General features: G+C 43.6%; 1 protein-coding gene across 1 annotated transcript in view; it reads left to right on the top strand.

Annotated features, from left to right (window-relative positions):
* The first annotated feature begins 7058 nt into the window (after positions 1 to 7058).
* LOC117364560 (protein-lysine 6-oxidase-like) overlaps positions 7059 to 22713 on the top strand; it is a 37083-nt gene continuing 21428 nt past the window's right edge. The window contains exons 1-2 of the mRNA XM_033953877.1: positions 7059 to 7885; positions 20974 to 21082. Of these exons, the coding sequence (XP_033809768.1) occupies positions 7402 to 7885; positions 20974 to 21082 (593 nt within the window). The 5' untranslated portion in view covers positions 7059 to 7401. The remainder of the gene's footprint in view (positions 7886 to 20973; positions 21083 to 22713) is intronic.

Raw genomic sequence — 22713 nt, 5'->3', positions numbered from 1 at the left:
ATAAAACGCATTATTAAACATACAATTTATACTTAGAACAATCATTTTCTCCCCCCTTACCAAATTACTACAATAAAACAAATTATGTAATTATAATATTATAATTAAGTATTTTAATAAACAAAATATCTTTCCCTCCCCCCTTCCTCCCCTGGATGTGTAAGGAATTCTACCAACCTAAAAAAATAAATAAATAAATTACAATTATTATGATGTTACAAATATAGTCATTGGACTCCACACTCTATTAAATGTACTGCCAAACCCCAAACAATCTGCATTCATTTTTTCATATTTATACGTGGTACAAACATTTGTCCACCAAAACGTGTAATTTAGTCTGTCATACCTCTTCCAATTATGTGTAATCAATAGAGTTGACTTTTATATTTATCCAAAGAAGGCTTGACATGTAAAAGCGTACCACAGATTATGGCTTCATATGTTAGGGGAATTGCTGAATCAAGAATAAGATTAATTTGTCTCCAAATTGATTTCCAGAAATTAGGTATCAAAGGACAATAATATAACAAATGATCCAAAGTCCCTATATCATTATGACAATGCCAACATCTATTAGACCTAGAATTATCTAACTTTTCTAAACGAAATGGGGTCCAAAAAATCCTATGCAATAAAAATAACCAAGTTTGTCTCATAGATGTTGACCTTGTACACTTCAACCTCCAAGACCAAATTCGTGGCCAACGAGATACGGCGATGTACTGTTTTATCTCGATGCTCCAAATGTCTCTAAGACATTTCTCCCATCTTAAAGAATTTGTATTGGCTGCCAATATTATTTTGTGTTCAATTTCAGATCTTAAAGCTTGCCAAATTATTTGGCCAAATGCTTGACGTTTGAGCACTGAGATCTGAAAATCATTGGTTACTTGACACAAGGAAAACGAACAATTAAAATTAAATTAAAAAACCTTGTTTCTCAACGGCTGGGCCGGTTTTATGGAATTACATTACATTACATTAGGGACTTCTATTCCGCCTATACCTTGCAGTTCAAGGCAAATTACAAAAGAGCTAACTGGACATTTCCAGTGAAGTTACAACAGTTTTGGGGGGGTTTTTTTGGTTACAAGGGAGGAGAGGTAGCTGGATTAATTCCGGAAGAACTTGCAAATTGGATATTAAATTGACTGTACGTTACTGTGTGATATAACAAATAGATTACAGTTAGAGTACAAATAAGATTACGTTACATTTCAGGGATCTGAATACTTGGTTGGTGTTTTGGGGAGGAAGAGATTGTTTAAGTGGAGGTTTTGGGGGAGAATTTATCTGGGAGGAGGGGGAAGGGTTGGGTTGGGTAATGTAATGTAATATTATTAGTAATTCTGATGCTTAATTTTCATCTGCTTGCATGTGGTTCTTTTAAAATGTATATGATTCCTTCAATAAAACGTTATGAGGGGGGGATAGGGGGAGAGGTGAATAGGGATAAGGGAAGGGGGAAAGAAATAGGGGGCGGGTATTGAGAGATGTAATGGATAATTTGGAAATATATTTTGAAGAAATGAAAGACATTTGATGGAAATTAATATGATAATCTTTTTTTAAAACAAATTCTTTATTACAGAAAATAAGTTGGGTTGTTTTTTTTTTTGTATTGCATCTTATTCAGGACATAACCTGTGTCTTCCTGTTTACAGAATGTTATTCACTGGTTTGATACAAGTCCTGCCACCAATAGAGGCACAGAGCTCCTTTCCATGTGCCGGGAAGGGGGGGGGGGGGGGGAGTGCGCGTGTACATATAGAGAGATGCAAGCTAACAAATGTATTTTAAAATAGAACAGAATGAAGCTGGAAATGGTCATCCTCAGATGCACCAAGCACTCATCACTGTTCGGACCAGCTCTTCATAATTGATACAGCCATTGGAATCTTCATGTCCAGCCCAAAGCATCTCCACTTCATCATCTGCCATCTTCTCACCCAGAGTACAAAGGACATGGCGGAGCTCAGCTCCTGTCACCATTCCATTTCCTTCCTTGTCAAAGACCCGCAGCCCTTCCACATAGTCCTCCAGAGTGCCCTGCTCCTTGTTCTTCAAGCCTAAAGAATATGGCTTACTTTATTAATTATTTTAGCTTTGGTCAGTCAATATATATGAATCAAGGACCTAAGCTATAGTGTCCACAAGCTGTTTTTTCAGTCTTTGAAAAGTAGCCTCAGCCCCACCTTGGCAGGAAACGTTCAAAGTCCAACATCTTTGTGTTCAATTCTTCAGGCTTCGGGTTGATGATGAATTTTAATGTAATGACTATTTTATTGTATTATATTATTGTATATTTACTGGATTTCTTCAATAAAATGTTATAAATTAAAATGTATGTGTCTAAAATTATGTATGTTAAGCTGTGAACCGCTTTGGAGAAAAGTAGATTATAAAATGTTTTAAATAAATAAAGATCTAAAATCTAAGGAAAAACGTGCTAACCAAAATAAATATCAAACTGAAACATCACTCAAAAACTTTTGAAATAAGAGTCTTCAAACTTCTGCAGAATTTGCAGAAACGAAGGTGTGCTAGCGATTTTAGCACACGTGCCGGATTAGCGCGTGCTAGCTGAAATCTACTGCCTGCTCAAGAGGAGGCGGTAGCAGCTAGCGCGTGGCTATTCCGTGCGTTAAGGCCCTGACGGGCCTTGGTAAAAGGAGCCCTATGTTTTTTGGACATTGTTTCAGGCAATTGACTGAACTGTATCCAGTCATTTTCTTCTTGGCCGGGCTGAGAATTTTTCAGCACCCTCTCCGACTATCCAAGCACACGTTTTATTCGATATGTGGTCCTCTCTTGCCAAGCTCTTCCCACCACCAAGGGCCCTCTGTATCTCTCCCATACCATGTTTAAATTCTGCCACTGTTGTGCCTCCTATATAGCATCTACTGTTCTGGATGTACACAACCACTTGGGCCTTACCGCGCGGAATAGCATACGCTAAATTGCCGCGTGCGCTAGACGCTACCGCCTCCTTTTGAGCAGGCGGTAGATTTTTGGCTAACGCGTGCTAATCCGGTGTGTGCATTCAAAATGCTAGCGCACCTTTGTGAAAAGTGGAAAAAGTATTTTCTTGCATTCCTGACTACCTTCCATCCCAGCGGTGGCTGCATCTACGTCCCTAAGGTACCATGGTGACGGGATAATCGCGCGCCAGATGCCAGCGTGCTGACAATCCAGCTCCAACAATTTGACGCAAGACAGAAGCACGCGGGCGAAAAAGTAATTTTTAAAGAGCTCCGACTGGGGGTTTGGGGTGGCAACCACCCCACTTTATTGGTTAGTGTTCGCGCTGCCATTGCAGGGGGGGTGAACCCCCCCCCATTATAGAGAAAACAGAACTTTTCCCAAAAAAATCAGAAAAAGTTCTGTTTTCGTTATAATGGAGGTTTCCAACTCCCCGAGCCCCCCTCCAACAGCAGTGCAAACACTAACCAATAAAGTAGGGGGGGTTGCCACCCCAAACCCCCCGTCGGAGCTCTTTAAAAATTACTTTTTCCCCCGCGCGCTTCTGTCTTGCGCCGAATTGTCAGCGCGCTGGCATCTTGCGTGCCACTGACTATGAACCAGTACCACAGTGCAGTGCCTTACATAGGAGATATTACAGAAATCCAAAGGCATGTTCCCTCAGAAGGTATCTTAAAGGGGAGTACAAATTATTATTCTCCGCTTAATCTACTGGGAGACACATCAGAAGCCCCAAACACCGACTGGAAAGTTTGTTGCGGCTCAGTTCTGCTCAGAAAGGGCACCCAGGTAAGTTCCTCGTCAAGAACTAGCTGAACCCCAGGTGGACAGGACAATGAAGCCGTCGGCACAGTGTGCAGCGGCCTCTAAGAAGGCGAATAGAATGCTAGGCATAATCAAGAAGGGTATTACAACCAGAACGAAAGAAGTTATCCTGCCGTTGTATCGGGCGATGGTGCGCCCGCATCTGGAGTACTGCATCCAATATTGGTCACCGTACCTTAAGAAGGATATGGCGATACTCGAGAGGGTTCAGAAAAGAGCAACACGATTGATAAAAGATATGGAAAACCTGAAAGATTAGAGAAACCAGGGCTCTTTTCCCTAGAAAAGCGGAGGCTTAGAGGGGGACATGATAAAGACTTACAAGATCATGAAGGGCATAGAGAAAGTGGAGAGGGACAGATTCTTCAAACTTTCGAAAACTACAAAAACGAGAGGGCATTTGGAAAAGTTAAGAGGAAACAGATTCAGAACCAATGCTAGGAAGTTCTTCTTTACCCAGAGGGTGGTGTTCACCTGGAATGCGCTTCCAGAGGGTGTGATAGGACAGAGTATGGTATTGGGGTTCAAGAAGGGATTGGATGATTTCCTGAAGGAAAAGGGGATAAAAGGGTATAAATAGAGGATCACTATACAGGTCCTGGACCTGATGGGCCGCTGCGTGAGCGGACTGCTGGGCACGGACCTCTGGTCTGACCCAGCAGAGGCACTGCTTATGTTCTTACTTCCGTCTCACCACACAATTGTTTCCCACTACTCACCTTTATAGGACCCCCAGGGACCCCTGAAGAAGACTTTTTGTCGAAACGCGGACCGTGTTGGGTCCTGTATCCCTAGCGGACTAGGTCCTTTAAGGCTCTTATGTGGATGATTTACTTTTATGTGGATGGAATTATTTTATGTGGATGATTTCAGTGTACCTTTGGAACATTGACACTTTCAAACAAAGTCCATTTAGGAACATCGTCACTCCACAGAGAGTTTTTTTTGGTTTTCTCTGGATTTTCTTCTATGTAACAGACACCAGACTGAGAAGGATGCTGGATGAAATTTCTCCTAACTGGCAACCTATTCATAAGAAGCGTAACATTTGAAAAAGACTAAACTAAACTAAACCTTAGGTTTGTATACCGCGCCATCTCCACAAGCGTAGAGCTCGGCACGGTTTACAGGTTTAGGTTGAAAAGGAGCTACAATGAAGGGTTATAGGAAAGGAGCTAGGAAGATAAAGAGGGACAGGGTACCAAAGAGCGGGAGGTATTAGATTTTTGAAAAGAGCCAAGTTTTCAGGTGTTTAAGACGAGCATTGATTTTACTATTTGTAGATTCTGCGCTGAATTTCTATACATCTGCACCAGTAAGAGGACAGGTTTATGGTTTTGAATTCTATTATGGAGTAGTACAGAGTTTCTATTGAATATCTGTTTATAACAGCGGTACCTGGAGTGGCCCGCTTCCTTTTACTTGACACCCCCCCCCCCCGTCCCTGTCTACCTCTGACTAATCCCAAGAAGACAAAACACACCTTAGTTGGTAAATACCTGGCCGCAGCCCTGTTTATTGAATAATAACATATTCAAGAATTCAACACGATTAAATATACATAAGTTAACAGCCAAACCTAAACATTAACAAAACCCCATAACAATGGTATCACCATTGTTACCTGATCCCGAGCTACCCTCCGAAGTAATTGGCCCCCGACCCCGCCATCCAAGCTAGGGTCTGAGGGGTGGCATGTCCCACACATGCCCCATTATCCAGGGTCAACCGACCCACCAGGCACGGCTCCCAGCCGGCCCACCGCTCATCCCTTGATGAGCCCCAGTAACCAGTAGCTCGGGATACCGCAACCCCATCTACTCCCACGTACCCCCAAGCCTAAAGGGCGGGCGGGTGGGAACACTGTCTCGGAGGACCGAAAGGTTTAATTCCTCCGAGCGTGCTCGCCTTATACCCCTCCCTCCCACAACCCCCCGCGGCTGCGACGCTCCGAGGGGCGGGGGGGGAGCGATCCTGTGACCACGGACCGCCCCTCTTCCGCCCCCCCTCCCCCCCGCTCGCTCGTTTTCTATCCCTCTCCCTCTCTTCTTACTAGCCCGACGGGCGACTCAGCGGGCCACCCAGCCCCGCGTTAGGGTCGCCCGTCGAGACTAGCTCTCGGGCTTGCTTTTTCTTGGTGTCTTTTTTGGGTTCTAACTCCTGTTAGGGTTTTTGGAACTCTTCAAACGCTGGTGCTCTGGTCACGTGTGGGTGTCAAGGGGAATCTCCCCAAGATGCTCCAATGATCCCCAGCAGCACCCAAAAATGTTTCCATGAACGTCATTTATTCTAGGAAATCAAAACCACAGAGTTGCAGGACAATCACTATTCTCTGCTCAAAGTTAAACGAAGAATACAAAAGTGGAATCTTCATCATTTTATTTTCAACAACCTCAAAATATAGGGCTTGGGTGTTTCTGCTTTAAATTCGGTCTAGTGTTCTTGTTTTAAGATTTTATGTACTGAACTTAAGGGAAAAGCACATACAAACATCAAACACAGGTTTAGGCAGCATTTCGTTGGAGTTAGGTCAAGCTTAAATTAAGATCAAGACCTGCTCAACTATCAACTAAGCAAATTCACCGTCTTTGAGAGCAAGCATTGCACTCGCATTAGAACGGATGTTTTAAAGTACATCGGGCGTATTTTTACGCGCATTTCCTCCGTTAATTTTCGTACTTTAATCGCCTCCCGCGGTCTCTGCTGTTCTTTTTCTTTTTTGTACCTTAAATAACAATTAAAAAAAAAAAATGCAAAGCAGTCAAAATAGCGAATGCTGAGCAGAAAGTTTGGGTTTTGAATCCAGCTATACAAAAAGCCCTAGAAATTCGGGATTTTTTTTTTTTTTTATGTCACACTTCACATTGTGGAATATATCAAAAGGGTCACATGCATTTTAGGAAAACTACAATGCAGCTAAAGAACTCCCCCCTCGATTTGACACCCCATTAGTCTAGAGCAGGGGTAGGCAAGTCCGGTCCTCGAGAGCCAGAGCCAGAGCCAGGTCAGGTTTTCAGGATATCCACAATGAATATGTATGAGATGAATTTCCATGCACTGCCTCCTTGAGATGCAAATCTATCTCATGCATATTTATTGTGGATATCCTGAAAACCTGACCTGGCTCCGGCTCTCGAGGACTGGACTTGCCTACCCCTGGCCTGGAGTCAAGCTGGTGGCGGATTGGGGGGGAAGGGGGATTTAAAGGTACAGCCTACATATGCATGGCCAGGCTTTTATGTAAAGGCATCATCGAACCTCGAGCTCCAGGTTCAGATCCCTCCCCTTCCCCCTCCTTTCCAGTCCGGGGTTGCAGGGAAAAATGTAGAGGCAGAGGTTACAAAGTACTGAATAGTCACTGGGAGACAGAAGAGAATTGTCCGTCCCACCTACACCGGGAAAGTCAGGCTATCTAGCACCTGAGTCTGCATCGGGAGAGCAGCTTGGATTCAACCCGGGAACTCCGATCCACGGTTGACGTGCTCCAGCAGGGCTTTTTGATCAGCCCAGAGAGACCGAGGAGAGGTTCCGCCGATCTGCACCGCAGCTCCCCAGTCGGACCCGGTGACCCAAGCACCTGGACACCCTGCCATGTCCCTCTCGCCCTTCTCTCTCCTCCTGCTCTCTTGCAGCCTCTTCCTCCTACGCCTACCCAGGGCTGGGGCACAGCCGGAGCCCCCGGCGGGCACCTGGAGGCAGAGGATCAGCTGGCAGAGCAACGGGCGCCAGTACAGCCTGTTCAACACGGGCTCCGAGTACCAGCCGGCCTCGGACAGGCGACAGCGGGGCCAAAACGTCTACTTGTCCGCCGGTCAGCAGCAGCAGCAGCTCTCCGGGACGGGACGCCAGCGAAGTCCGGCCCCCGCGGGCCCTCCTGACGTCACCCGGGGAAACCCCAATGGAGCGATCAGGGAAGCTCCCGCGGAAAGCAGCGGCGGAGCGGAGCAGGACATGCTGGCGGACGATCCGCGCCACCCGTCCAACAACCGCAACTCGATCTTCTATAACGTGTATCCCACCGGCAGATCCCGGAGGCCTGTGGGCGGTGGCTACGGGACCCGCTTCTTTCACAACGGTGAGAGTAAGGGGAGAGGTGGGGGGGGGGGTGCTCATAGGACCTGCAGAGAAGCATCTGATTGCTTTTTGCACGGGTTAATTTACTTAGGCTCCTATTCCTGCTTCTCATTTCTGTAGCCTGTGTACAAACAGATAAGAGATCTTTAAATCTGTTCAAGGTTCCATCTTCAAAGGCAATTATCCGGATAATGGTAGCTGTAAGTTACAGGGTCTCAAAGTCCCTCCTCGAGGGCCCCAATCCAGTCGGGTTATCAGCATTTCCCCCAATGAATATGCATGAGATCCATGTGCCACTTTCAATGCATATTCATTAGGGAAATCCTGAAAACCTGACTGGATTGCGGCCCTCGGGGAGGGACTTTGAGACCCCTGCCTATGGTGACAATGACAATATATAAATCAGGGGTTTCAAAGTCCCTCCTTGAGGGCCGGAATCCAATCGGGTTTTCAGGATTTCCCCAATGAATATGCATGAGATCTATGTGCAGGCAATGCTTTCAATGCATATTTATTGGGGAAATCCTGAAAACCCGACTGGATTGCGGCCCTCAAGGAGGGACTCTGAGATCCCTGGTGATCATTTAAAAACAAACGGCGTTATGACATCAGGTGAAAATTTATCATAGTGGTTATCCACTATTTCTTTCTAGGGCAGATTGAAACATCGGATTTTACTGCCATTGAAAGCAATGGAAGTAAAACCCGGATGTCTCAATCTGGCCTCCTAAGACTGTCATGACATAATCGCCTTACTGTACCCACTTTCACCATTCCACCAGAAGCACTAGCTTTAGTGTTACTGGACTGGTGCATTTTTTTAAGAGTGAAACTCTTATTCCAACAATTTAAGCCTGGCTTCCTGATGCCTTTTCCCTTCATTGAACCCTGAGGCTCTGTCGTAATGCAGAGCACAGGGAAGGGATAAAACGCGGACCTGACAGACCTCGCGGATCTAAAACCGCACGTCCTTAAAAATCTGAGGTCCGTGCCACTTGTAGTTTCTGGCTCTGACAGACCTCTATGACGGATCCGTTATACTTTTATTCACTGCTCTCTCCATCATCCTGCACAATTGGAAGGATACCACTAAACTACATGTCAATTTATGGTGGAACTCGATATGTCTCCTTGTGAAATATGAATGTCATTTTGCTGAACGCAATAACTCCATGATCTCTTATACAAAAACTTGGTTTTCTCTGCTTGAATATTGCAAATCAGTCTCATGAATACTGAATATTGTTACTCAGATTCTTGACTTTAATATTCATTTCTCTATTATATGTTTTTTTGCCTCACCCTTAATCTTCTGAATTCAGGCACTTATCAGAATTAACCATGTTCCAATACATTTTATATATATCATATTCTTTTATTTTAGATTGGACATGTCCTTCTGATTTTTCTGGTACATTATTTGAGCATTTCACCTACTGTGTTTTGTTTTGTTTTTTCTTTTCTTCATTACCCCTTTCTTGAACTAATGTCATCACATCTTTATTTTGTTATGCATTTAATAATCTGTGATCATTATTCCTTTGTGGATGCACTTCACACTTGTTAATGATATTGTTATAATGTGCTCCTTGTTGGAGCACTCACATTGTTGGCTTTGTATTTTTCTCTACTTATAAAATCAATAAAACACTTTGAACAAAAAAAAATAAAAAATAAAAATAAACGAAGCTGATGCATTTTATTAATTCCAACTCGGTGTAAGGTCACAACCATCTTGCTCGACTTGGGGTTATGGGAAATAAAGGGATGTGGGGGGGGGGGGATTGGGGTGTATTGGTCCCAAATCCAGAGGTTAGAAGGTGGTCAATTTCTGTGTAATACAGAGACATACTAACTATAAAATATTTTTGCATTGTAACTTTATCATTCCTACTTGATTATGCATAGTTACAATGTCAATATTTTTGGGAATTATCTGGCTTAATCTACTATAATGTTAGTATCTCGTAATTTGTGAAGCGCACTGAACCGCAAGGTTGCTGCGGTATATATGAAATTATGTTATGTTATATCAAGTTTCAAGTTTATTTAAAAATTTGATTTGATCGCAATATCATATTCCAATGCGATTTACAAATAATAAAAAAATCAGGGTAAAAAAACCCCAAACAAACCAGAAAACACACAAATGTTAAAAACCATGACGCTACAGGACACAAGAGGGAGACAGGTTTAATTACGATTCATAAAAAAAATAAAATGAACATAGTGGTTAAGACAGTAAGATGGGAATAGTTACCCACTTAATTTTAATTTGGAGGATTTTAGTCCACTACAGAGTGTTTGAGTTTTATAGAATTTAAGTGGCTTAGTCGAAAGCGTCCTTAAAGAGCCAACTTTTTAAGAGACCTTTGAACTTACTAAGTGATTTCTCTTCCCTAATATAAATTGGAAGCGAGTTGCAAGTAGAGAGTTGTGCGGGGACAGAAATCCCAGCCCTCCCCGCCCGTCCCTGCCAGGATCCTCTCTATCCCCACCCGTCCCCGCCAGGATCCTCTCCATCCCCACCCGTCCCGTCAGGATCCTCTCCGTCCCCACCCATCCCCATCAGGATCCTCTCCGTCCCCACCCGTCCTCGCCAGGATTCTCTCCACCCCCACCCATCCCCGCAAGGAATTACCTCCATCCCCGCCCGTCCCCATAAAAAGCAGCAATTACTTCTGACAGGATCATCAATTCCACAGTTTCTTTTGTGTTTCCGCTGCTGTTTTCCTTGTGGAATCTCTTTGGTGAAACCCTTTTTTTGTTCTCTGTTCAGGTGATTAACTTATAAACCCCCTCTTTTACTAAGGCTGACGTGTCCATTATATTATATGGACGAACCCTGCTTCCTCGTGGGAGTCCCGTTGGCTAGAGGGGGGTCCCCATGGGAGTCCCGTGGGCCAGAGGGGGGTCCCCGTGGGAGTCCCGTGGGTTAGGGGGGGATTCCTGTGGAACCCCCGCGGGACCCGTGGGATTCCCGCGATCCCCGTTCCCGTGCAGACCTGTAGTTGCAAGTTTGAGGTGCCGTAACAGAAAAGATCGTGTGTCCCTCCTCATATAAATGAATCTAAGTGAGGGGACTGAGAGGAGAGATTTGTCTTCAGATCTTAAAGATCTTGTTGGAACATAGAGGTTAAGACAGTAGGATGGGAACTATTATGTAAGCCACTCCAAAGGCCAGTCCAATAGACAGGATAACAAGTGGAAATAAACTTGAAACGTGATCATATTTAGCAGGCATATTTCAAATTCAGGGCCCCTTTTACAAAGCCACGCAGGCGAGTTCCGGCGCAGCAATGCGACGAAGCCCATAGAAATTGAATGGCCTCCGTTGCATTTGCCGTGCTGGGAATCGCTACCACAGCTTTGCAAAAGGGACCCTTAGTCTAAGCAATTCCGGTCCTCGAGAGCCACAGGCAGGTCAGGTTTTCAGGATATCCACAATAAATATGCATGAGATAGATTTGCATCTCAAGGAGGCAGTGCATGCAGATCCATCTCGCACATCTTCGTTGATCTGCCTGTTGATCTGCCCAAGACCAAATCCGTTGGGCTTCCTGACACAACAGGCGAGAGCCCGTTCCTCCCTGTTTGTTGATGTAGTACATTGCAACTTGATTGTCTGTGCAAATGAGTAGTACTTGAGGAAAGAGAAGATGTTGAAACGCCTTGAGGGCATAGAACATCGCTCGGAGTTCCAGGAAATTGATGTGGTGTTTCTTTTCCTGGGCAGTCCAAAATCCCTGAGTTTGGAATTCGTTCAAGTGAGCTCCCCAGGCATAGGGGGAGGAATCTGTGGTGATGACTAGTTGATGAGGAGGTAGATGGAACAGCAGACCTCTGGATAGATTTGAAGATGTCAACCACCAAAGAAGCGACTGTCGAAGAGACGAGGTCACAGATATGTGTTGTGAACAAGGATCCGTCGCTTGGGACCATTGGTTCGCTAAGGTCCATTGAGGAGTACGCAGGTGGAGACGTGCGAAGGGTGTGACATGTACTGTCGAAGCCATGTGCCCCAATAGCACCATCATGTGATTCGCAGAAATGGTAATCTGTTGAAACACCTGCTGACAGAGATGGAGGATGGCGTGAAGGCGGTTGGATGGAAGAAACGCCCTCATCAGAACAGTGTCCAGAACGGCTCCAATAAATTGAAGTTGCTGGGTCGGAATGAGGTGAGACTTGGGTAGATTGATTTCGAACCCTAATAGTCGAAGGAAGTGAATGGTCTGATTGGTGGCAAGCAGAACCGCCTGAGGGGAATGAGCTTTGATCAACCAGTCGTCCAGATAAGGGAAGACTTGAAAGTTGTGAGAGCGGAGATAGGCCGCTACCACAATCAGACATTTGGTGAATACCCTGGGAGAGGAGGCCAGGCAGAAGGGCAGCACTTTGTACTGATAATGATGTTGATTGATGAGAAAGCGCAGATATTGCCTGGACGTCAGATGGATAGGAATATGTGTGTAAGCCTCTTTGAGATCGAGGGAGCATAGCCAGTCGCCCTGAGTGAGAAGAGGGTAGAGGGTGGCAAGAGAGAGCATTTTGAACTTCTCCTTGACCAAACATTTGTCGAGATCTCTGAGATCTAAGATGGGTCTGAGGTCTCCGGTCTTTTTGGGAACTAGAAAGTACCGGGAGTAAAAACCCTGACCTCGCTGATCTTGAGGAACTTCTTCGATGGCATTGAGAAGAAGGAGGGATTGAACCTCTTGAGCGAGAAGGAGGGACTGAGACTTGTTGGAAGCAGACTCTTTTGGCAGGCCTAACGGCGGGGGAGTCTGAAAATTGAGGGAGTAGCCATGGGCTATGATTGAGAGCACCCACTGGTCGGTGGTGATTACCTCCCATCGAGAGTGAAAAATGGTTAATCGACCTCCTATGGGCTGTGGAAGAGGACAGGAGGGAGGGAGACTGGCAATGCCCAGGAGAAGGGAGTCAAAAGGGCTGAGTCGGCTTAGTCTGAGTGACAGGCTTTATGGTAGGCGGCTGTTGCTGACGTGCTTGTTGGTGCTGTTGCCGCTGCCTCCGAGGTTGTGGAGGTTGAGGCTGAACTGGCCGAGCAGAAAACCGCCTCTGATATGATGGCTGCTGTCTAAATGGACGAGGAGGAGGAGGCTTCTTTTTATTTTTCAGCAAAGTATCCCACCTCGTCTCATGGGCAGAGAGCTTTTGAGTGGTGGTATCCATAGATTCTCCAAAGAGCTCATCACCCAGGCAGGGAGCATTGGCAAGGCGGTCCTGGTGGTTCACATCAAGGTCGGAGACTCGGAGCCATGCCAATCATCTCATCGCTACAGACATAGCCGTGGCTCGGGATGTGAGTTCAAAAGTATCATAGATGGACCGGACCATGAACTTCCTGAGTTGTAGGAGACTGGAAGTGCATTGTTGGAATGCAGGAAGCTTACGGTCAGGAAGATACTTTTGAAAAGAAGAGACTTGCTGAATCAAATGTTTCAGGTAAAAAGAGAAGTGAAACGCATAATTACCTGAACGGTTGGCCAGCATTGCATTTTGGTAAAGTCTTTTACCAAATTTATCCATGGCCTTGCCCTCTCTGCCAGGAGGGACAGAGGCATATACACTAGAGCCTGCCGATTTTTTGAGGGTGGACTCCACCAGCAGAGATTCATGGGGCAGCTGGGGTTTGTCAAACCCTGGAATAGGAATCACCTTGTAAAGCGATTCCAGCTTCCTAGGGGCTCCTGGAACGGTGAGAGGAGTTTCCAAATTTTTGTAAAACGTTTCCCTCAAGATGTCATGGAGGGGTAACTTTAAAAATTCTTTCGGAGGCTGGTCAAAATCTAAAGCATCAAGAAATGCTTTGGATTTTTTAGAGTCAGACTCTAGAGGGATGGAAAGGGTGTCCGACATCTCCTTAAGAAACTTGGTGAAGGACGAGTGCTCTGGCTTACCAGCAGGATCCTGCACCGATGTAACATCCTCTGCCTCGGTACCGAGGGGGTCATCAGAATCATCCCACAAATCAGGGTCCCGTACCGATGACAGACGGCCCTGAGAAAGTGGGGTAGAAGGTTCGGTATGCTTGGTTTTGCGTACCGATTTACCAGACCTCATGGACACCGTACCGGGTGACTGTACAGCAGTACGGGTGTCAGAGAACGGCACCGGCTCCAAAGTCGAGTAAGCAGTGCGTCGAAGAGACTTCGGTTCCGCCGAGAGAACAGGCATAGAAACAGATTTTTGAGGTGCCGACAACGTCGATGCCGACAAAACAGGCTGTTCGACGATCGGCAACGAATGCTCAGTAGGTACCAACACTGGAAGGCTCGGAGTCAGCAGAGCCGGGAGCAAGTGTTGTAACTGCTCCTTAAGCTGGACCTGAAGGATGGATGCTATTCTCTCATCCAGAGACGGTCCCGATGGCACCGGTACCGCTTTTTTCTTGCTCGGTACCTGCGGTGCAGCTCGACGCTCAGGCGAAGTCGATGCCGATGAAGAGGCAGTGACTTCAATAGGAGCGGAGCGTTTGCGAGGCCGGCGCGCAGTCTGCAGGACTTGGCTCACTGCTTGTTCGACTGGCGGGCTAAGGACAGTAGGGGATGGCTTCTTAGCCGGCTTACCTACAGGGTGCGACACCGAGGATGGATCTTGCGGTGTCGAAGTCACCAGTGCCGATTTGGAGGAAGATGACGGTGTCGATGCCGGGGGAACTTCCATGGCGGCACCGAAAAGAATTCGCTGTTGAATTTGGCGATTCTTTAGAGTTCTCTTTTGGAGAGAACTGCAGCGGGTGCACGTTTCTGCCCTATGGTCCGGACCCAGACACTGAAGGCACCACTTGTGCGGGTCGGAAAGGGAAATAGGACGTGCACACCGCTGACACTTCTTAAAACCTGGTGAAGGGGGCATGAAGGGAAAAACGGCCGTAGCAAAATCGAAGCCCGAGGCTTCGATGGTGCCAACAGGCCCCGCCGGGGCTGACCGGAAAAAAGTCGAAAAAAATGGACTTTTTTTTTTTTTTTTTAAATAAAAGAAAGAAACGATAAGGTGAATAAATCACGACAAGAAAATAACGCGCGAGCGGGAAGGTGAGAAAAATTTGAAAAAATTTTCCAACAGCAGTTGGAACACGCGTCTTCTTAGCTCCGTGGAAACTAAGAAACTGGGGACCGCGCGCCTCTGTCGGGCGGGAAGGCACTCGCGCGTGCGCGGTGCGGCCTACTAGAACTTTCAAAGTTCTTAGAGTGCAATCACTCTAAAATTGTCCGTACCAGGGCTCCGTCGGTGCCGTCACCCATCAGTCAAGAATATGCTGCCTGCTTGTCCTGGGATAATGTTCTTTTTTGTTTTGAGGGGGCATGTCAGGGGCAGAGAGTGGGCTTTCCTGTAACTTTTTTTTTTGTTTTGTAAATGCTCAACAGATTTTCAATTTATTAGTTTGTAAAGATAGGTACATGCATCTCCTATTTCAATTTTTTATTATTATTATTATTATTATTAAATTTTATTGTTTTTTAGTAAACATATAACAACGCAGAACAGAATGCAAGCGAAGTACCACATACAAATAACAATGCTCCCCATCCCAAATCTGGCCTAACTAATACAAAATGCTCCTGACTGGACAGGTAAACGGAGCCCATCTATCAACCCCGCCCTCCAACTCCCATTCTCAACCCTAAACCACCTCCAGCCCCCATACTCAACAAACCTCCTCCCCCAGCCCTCCACTATCCCCCAATAAAGAGGAGTACGCAGTGTGTCCTTCAGCATACTCCCCCCCCCAACTCCACAAGCCCCCACCCTCTCCCCCGCTTAATGTCAGAACAGATCAGAGAAGAGCAAAAATCTTTTTCCAGGATGAGTGGACTTTCCTGTTCTATCTATATTACTGTACACTAAAAGAAGGGCACGATAGGGGATTGGGATTTGTATACCACCTTTTTGTAGTTTTATAACCATACTCAAAAGCAGTTTACATACAGGTACTTCAAGCATTTTCCCTCTCTGTCCCAGTGGGCTCACAGTCTATCTATTGCAGTGTTTTTCAACCACCGGTCTATGGACCAGTGCCGGTCCACAGAAATTTCCTGCCGGTCCACAAGGCCAGCACGTGCATCAGGCCCAAAACAGTTTTCTTCAACCACCGGTCCACGGTGCGATCGATGCGGCGTTATCTTCAAGCCAGCTCCCTCTTCCTAACTGATTCAGTGCACAAAGCCACGGACAGTGGCTCCTACAGGCATCCTGCGCCTGAACCGGAAGCCTTCTCTCTGACGTTGCAACGTCAGAGGGAAGGCTTCCAGATGAGGCACGGGACATGCAAGGTGCAATTAGTACTATTATGGGAGCGGGGTCTGGGGTGAGATTGGGTAGAGATGGGCGGGGTCTGGCCCACGACTTAGCCCAGTGTTCTTCAACCGCCAGTCCACGGACCGATGCTGGTCCACAGAATAATTATTTTATTTCTGCCGGTCCATAGGTGTAAAAAGGTTGATCTAATGTACCTGGGGCAGTGGAGGATTAAGCGACTTATCCAGGGTCACAAGGAGCAGCGTAGGGTTTGAACCCACAACCTCAGAATGCAGAGGCTGTAGCTGTAACCACTGTGCCACACTCTCCTCCCTACAGCCAAAATCTTTCCCCATGTTTTCTGTCATTTACTTCACTCCCGCATCCCAGTGGGAATTCTGTAACAGAAATCCTTGTTCTGCAGAAAGTTTAATGATACTACTCGCAGAGACAGAAAAGAAAAAATGGGACACCACCAAAGCAGAGGGACTTTGTCTTTTGGAACTTTGCTTGTTTTAAACTTTGATACAAACTGCAAATAAAGGATATTTGACCATTCAAGTTTCAAGTTTCAAGTTTATTAGCATTTTATGAATCGCCTATCGTGATATCTAGGCGATGTACATTCTAAAAGCCACAGATGGTGGTTTCACATATAATTTTGACAAATTAGACTTATTACAGACAATACAAAACATAATCAAAATTTTTTTTAAAAAACAGTCAATACAATACATTTAAGATCAAAAATAACATGACTGGGTAGGAAAGGAGGCAAAAGTTACATCGTTTTTATCTATTGAAATTTACATGAATAGGAAAACACAATATGGGTTGAGGGAAAAAAAAAAAAAAAAGTCCAATGTTTGTTATAAAATGTATAAAAGTTATGTGCGTTATATCGTGTGTTCAAATGCATCTTGAAATAAAAAAGTTTTTAAAAATCTTTTAAATGTTTGTAAGTCTTTTTCTATTCTTATGTAATTTGGTAGTGAGTTCCACAACGTGGGTGCCATAACTGAAAAAATGTTGTTTCTTCTTATACCAATAATTTTCAAGGAGGGGATAGATAATAAGTTCGAAGCCGATGATCGTAAGGAACGTACGGAATTGTATGGAATGATCATTTTAGAAATAAATTGCGGTTCATTGAAAGTCAGAGTTTTATGTACTAACAGTATAATTTTGAATGTAATACGGTGGGAAATGGGTAGCCAATGCGATTTAATCAATAATGGGGTGACGTGATCATATTTTTTAGCTTTGTGAATTAATTTTATTGCAGTGTTTTGAATTATCTGAAGTCGTCTTTTTTCTTTCTGGGTTATGTTAATGAAAAGTGAATTACAATAGTCTATTTTAGATATGATGAGAGAATGAGTCAGAATATTGATGGATTTGGAGTCAAGAAAGGTGGAAATTGATCGAATAAGACGTAGTCTAAAGAAGCATGATTTAACTATTTCGCTTATATGATTATGAAAAGATAGGTCTGCGTCAATTATTACTCCGAGTATTTTCAGTTTAAATACAGATTCTATAGGGATGTTGTTTAGGATAAATGGAGATGTTGGTATTAGATTTGCTTTCCAGGTGAAAAGCATAGTCTTGGATTTTTGTATATTTAGTGCCAGTTTGTTACAATTTAACCAGTTTTTTATTATTTCTAGTTTTTTGTTAATGGCTTGTATTTCTTCATCTTTTTCTGGGTCAATGGGATGTATGAGTTGTATATCATCAGCATAGGAGAAAGTTGTAAAGCCCAGTGATTGAGAAATAGTAAGAAGAGGTGATAAGAAAATGTTAAATAGGAGAGGAGATAAAATTGATCCTTGCGGTACTCCATAGGAGGAGGAGTAATTTGATGAAAAAGAGTCATTGAATTTGACTCAGGAAGTACGGTCAGATAAAAATGAAGTTAGCCATTGTAAAACTTGACCGCCTATGCCTAGTGATTGCATCCGATTTAATAAAAGTTCATGATCAATTGTGTCAAAAGCGGCGGATAAATCTAATGAAAAAAGGGCGACTGATTTATGGTGGTCGAGGTAATAATGGATATTTGTTATAAGACCGATCAATGAGTATTCTGTACTGTGGTGTTTTCGAAAACCTGTTTGGTTGGGGTGAAGGGCGTTCGAGGATTCGATAAAGTCGGAGAGCTGATCAAAGACTAATTTTTCGGATAATTTCATTAGAAATGGCAAATTGGAAATTGGTCGGTAGTTTGATGTGTCATCTCGACTATTTTTGAAGTTCTTAATAATAGGAATGACGATTGAGGTTTTCCAAGAAATCGGAACGGTTGCAGAGAGAAAACTGTTTTGAATAAGAGAAAGAATGAAAGGACCAAGGTGAGAAAAAAACTTCTTTAAATAGAATGGTGGGATGATTTCTGTTGGAGAACCTTTTAGGTTGATGTTTTTAAGATGTCCTTCTATTTCTCCTAGAGAAGGAGTTCTGAGATTAGTGCATTTCGCTGTAGGTATATTATTACATGTATCTTCTGATATAGAAGTATTTGGTATATTATTAGTGAAGTTTTGTCTGATAGTGGAGATTTTATTGCAGAAATAATCTGCTAATTCTTGAGCTGTTAGAGTCGATTTTAGTTTAGTAGTTGTTTTTTTCGTTTCTGGATTAATGGATTTTAAAATATTAAATAGAACCGATGTATTATTGGCTTTTTGGATTTTGTTGTTGTAATATGTTTTTTTTGCTTGAGTAATTTTATTTTTGTAAAACAAGGCATTATCATTGAATTGTTGAAGATGAAGTGGAGTTTTAGAAGCGCGCCATTTCCTTTCTGAGGCACGAAGTTGTCTTTTTAGTAAAGATAAATCTTTAGAATACCAAGGGTTTTTTAATTTACGTATGGGTAAAGTTTTAGAAATTAAAGGTATTTTAGCATTAATTATAGATTCAAGGGTTGAATTCCAAAATTGAATTTGATCTTCTATATTATTAAAATCAGGGAAAGTGATGGAAGGATTAGAAAACAATGAGAAATCCGAAGATTCTAGTTTAGAAAAATCTCTGTATGAGATTTTTTTTGTTTCAGAGAAAAGATCTAAAGATAAAGATTCCATAAAGTTTAGTTTTAATGAGATCAGACTATGGTCTGACCATGGTACTGGAAGGATGTTAGGGACTGAATGAGAAATAGTTTGAGATATGGGAACTAGAATCATATCCAAAATGTGTTGAGCTTGATGAGTGGGTTCTTGAATAATTGTTTGCATATCTAGTTCTTTAATAAGATTTAATGTGTCCAAAGTATTTGAGTTATTGGGATTGTCAAAGTGAATGTTAAAATCTCCCAATATGATCGGACATTTAGAGGTAGAACAGAAATCGAAAAACAAATTATGAAAGGAAGTTAATTTGGTATGTTCTATTGGGGGAGGGATGTAAAGTAAAAGAAAGTCATTTTTTTGTTTTAAGTTAATTGTAAAGTGAAGGTATTCGATTATGGAGTTGTTTGTGGATTGATCATGTAGTTTGATTAGGTCTTTAAAGAAAATTATGGCTAAACCTCCTCCTTTACGTTTTTGGCGGTGGTTCCAAATATAGTCATAGTTGGGGGGACAGCAAAACGATAGGTAGGCTTCCTCACCCTCCGAAAGCCAGGTTTCGGTAATACAAAGGATGTGTAGATGATGTTGTATTATTGTATCTTTTAGTAGATGGTGTTTACTTTTGAGAGATCTTGAATTAATTAGGCCTAATTTTAAGCTTGAGGAGTTTGATGTAAGTGGTGAAAGAGTTGATAAAGAAATATTAGATGTTTGATCATTATGTTGAGCAGTGGGAATAGATATGGGTAAAAGTGTTTTTGTTGAAGTTCTAAAAGGCCTGAGCTTAGGAGGTCTGTGACCTAATTGTGTTGGGATGTTGTTAAAAGTAGAGGTCATTGTAACTTTGCTTTCGATAAGCATAGATTGAAAAAAATGGACAGTCGGTTGGATTTGACACATCCAGTGCCTCTTCTTGTTAGAAAGTTTAATGGAACCATGCAATCTGTCCCAGAAACATCACCTTTTTTTAAATTAATTAAGAGGAGCTACAGCCTCAGCACCCTGGGGTTGTGGGTTCAAACCCCGTGCTGCTCCTTGTGACTATGGGCAAGTCACTCAGGCCCAAATTCTATAAACTGCAATGCTGGTTAGGTGCCAGTTTTAATTGCCTTTAATTGACATGGTAATTGATCACATTGTTTAAAAGCAATTAAAATGTCATTAAAAAAAAAGATGGCACCTCCACAAACGGCGCCAGAACTGCGACTAAGAAGGCAGGTGAAATAGACATGGTTAATGCCAGAAGTACCTTTAGGCGTTGGTAGATGCCTCCATAGTCATTATTCTCATCACAGATAGGCACCAGAAATGTTGGCCTTGAAAATCTTGGCCTATATTTCCCGCACCTATCTGTGACATAGCCGTCGCATTATTGAGACGTGATCAGCGCCACTTTTGTGGGCAGATGCTGATCACGGCACTGTTTATAGAATCCAGGCCTCAGTCCTCCATAGCCCCAGGTACATTAGATAGATTGTGAGCTCACCAGGACAGATAGGGAAAATGCTTGAGTACCTGATTGTAAAACCGCTTAGATAACCTTGATAGGTGGTATATAAAAACCTAATAAACTTGAAACTTTAATTAATTAATTTTTTTTTTGGGGGGGGTGAAGGTAAACATTTCCAAATGTAGCTTTCATTTTCTTAAAAGAAAAATGCTTTTGAGGAAGCTGGGGGTAGGTTTTGGTTTTTTTACCTACTGAATATCACAAACTTTACCTGGCTCCCCTTGTCTTCCTGTCCAGGTCTCCCTGACTTGGTACCTGATCCATATTTCATCCAAGCCTCAACCTACATCCAGCGGGCCCAACTCTTTTCCTTGAGGTGTGCTGCAGAGGAAAATTGTCTTGCCAGGTACTAAGAACCTTTGCTAGTTGTTTCCACCAGTTTTGAAAGACATTTATGTTATTTGTGGCGATACAAAGTGGAGAAAGGCATTACAGACTAATGGTCGAAAATAGTCATTTAGGCTGTTTCTTCCCCTCCCAGGTCATTATTACAGGCTCTGATGATGTACTTAACACATCTGATATCATGTCAAGGAAGAATCTCTCTCTTGTTAATTCCCATTGGATTCAGAGTCTTTTATTAGGAATACTGTGGTATGGTAATACTGTATATCCCATCTATGTCATATCTTGTAACCACCATGGTTTATTCATAACTGACAGGGCCGGCCAATTGGCAGGCCATCAAGACTGATGTGCCTTTCTACCAGAAAGATTATCAAGGTAAGAACCTAATCTTTCCTTCTGGTGCAAAAGGCACATCAGTCCCCTGATTCTAAGGCAGGGCAGATGAGCCTGCTGTGAGCACCAAGGACCCAAATGCAGCATCACTTTGTGCTGCCACGTATACTTTGTAAAACTTCGTAAAAGTACAGAGAGTGGACCATGTAGCTGCCCTACAAATCTCCTCTGCCCATGAAGAAGCCATACCTCTAGTGCAGGGGTGTCAAACTCAAATCACATAAGGTGCCGAAATCTAAAATGCAGGCTAAGTCGTGGGTCAGATATTTATTAAGATACTTCCCCCCTCCTTTGCTGACATGCAGTGTGGGCCCCAGGGCCAGTGGTGGCTCCAATGCTCACAGGACTTCTGTGATCGACGGATCAATCGCCGGCACCGGCACCAAAACCCACACTGCACGCCAGCAAAGGAGGGGGTTAGTCTTAGTAGAAGTATAGGGATGCAACCTCTCCAACCCCACGCCGGCTACAAACTAAATAAAAAAGACTTTTCTTCTCTTTTAGGTCCTAGTTCAAGCTTGCTGTCTAACACCAGCTCTGGTAGGATACATATTTCAAATCTGACATATTGTAATCACAAAATAGAAAATAAAATTATTTTTTCTACCTTTTGTTGTCTGGTCATTTTGCTTTTGGTCCCAGTTTCTCTTTCTGATGTTGTCTATCTTCTAATTCTCTTTCCAGTGTCTGCTGTCCATTTTTTTTCTCCTCTACGCTCTTGCTCCAGTCCCTGTCTCCAACATATTGATTTTTCCCTTTCAACTTTTCTCCTTTTTTTCTTTTCTGTCTCTGTCCACTCAAATCTTGCCCTCTTTCGCATCCTTCTCCTTTTTAAATTTTCAGCTACCATCTCTTATTCTGTAGCTCTCCCATTTCCTATCTCACTCCTTTCCCAGCCTCCTATTTCCTTCTATCTCTCCTCCTCTCTCCTCTTGGTCCAACATTTTGCTCTGTCTCTTTTCTGTTGTTGTTCTTACCTTCCCCCTTGATACTGAACAATGAGATGGAAAGAAGAAAAAAAAGAGATGCTGCATCTCTCTCTCCCTTCCACCCCCAGGCCTAACATTTCTCCATCCCCTTCCATCTCCAGATTCAACTTCTCTCCCTTTCTCTTCCCAACTGCCCCCCATACCATCTCTCCCCCTGTCTGCCTGCCTCCCTCCCCCAGGTCCATCATTTCTCCCTTTCTCTTCCCAACGGTTCTTCCTTCAAGTAACTTTTTCCCTCTTTCTCCAA

The sequence above is a fragment of the Geotrypetes seraphini genome, chromosome 8, assembly GCF_902459505.1.
Source record: "Geotrypetes seraphini chromosome 8, aGeoSer1.1, whole genome shotgun sequence".
Taxonomy (NCBI): Eukaryota; Metazoa; Chordata; class Amphibia; order Gymnophiona; family Dermophiidae; genus Geotrypetes; species Geotrypetes seraphini.
This window is presented reverse-complemented; position numbering and strand designations above follow the sequence as displayed.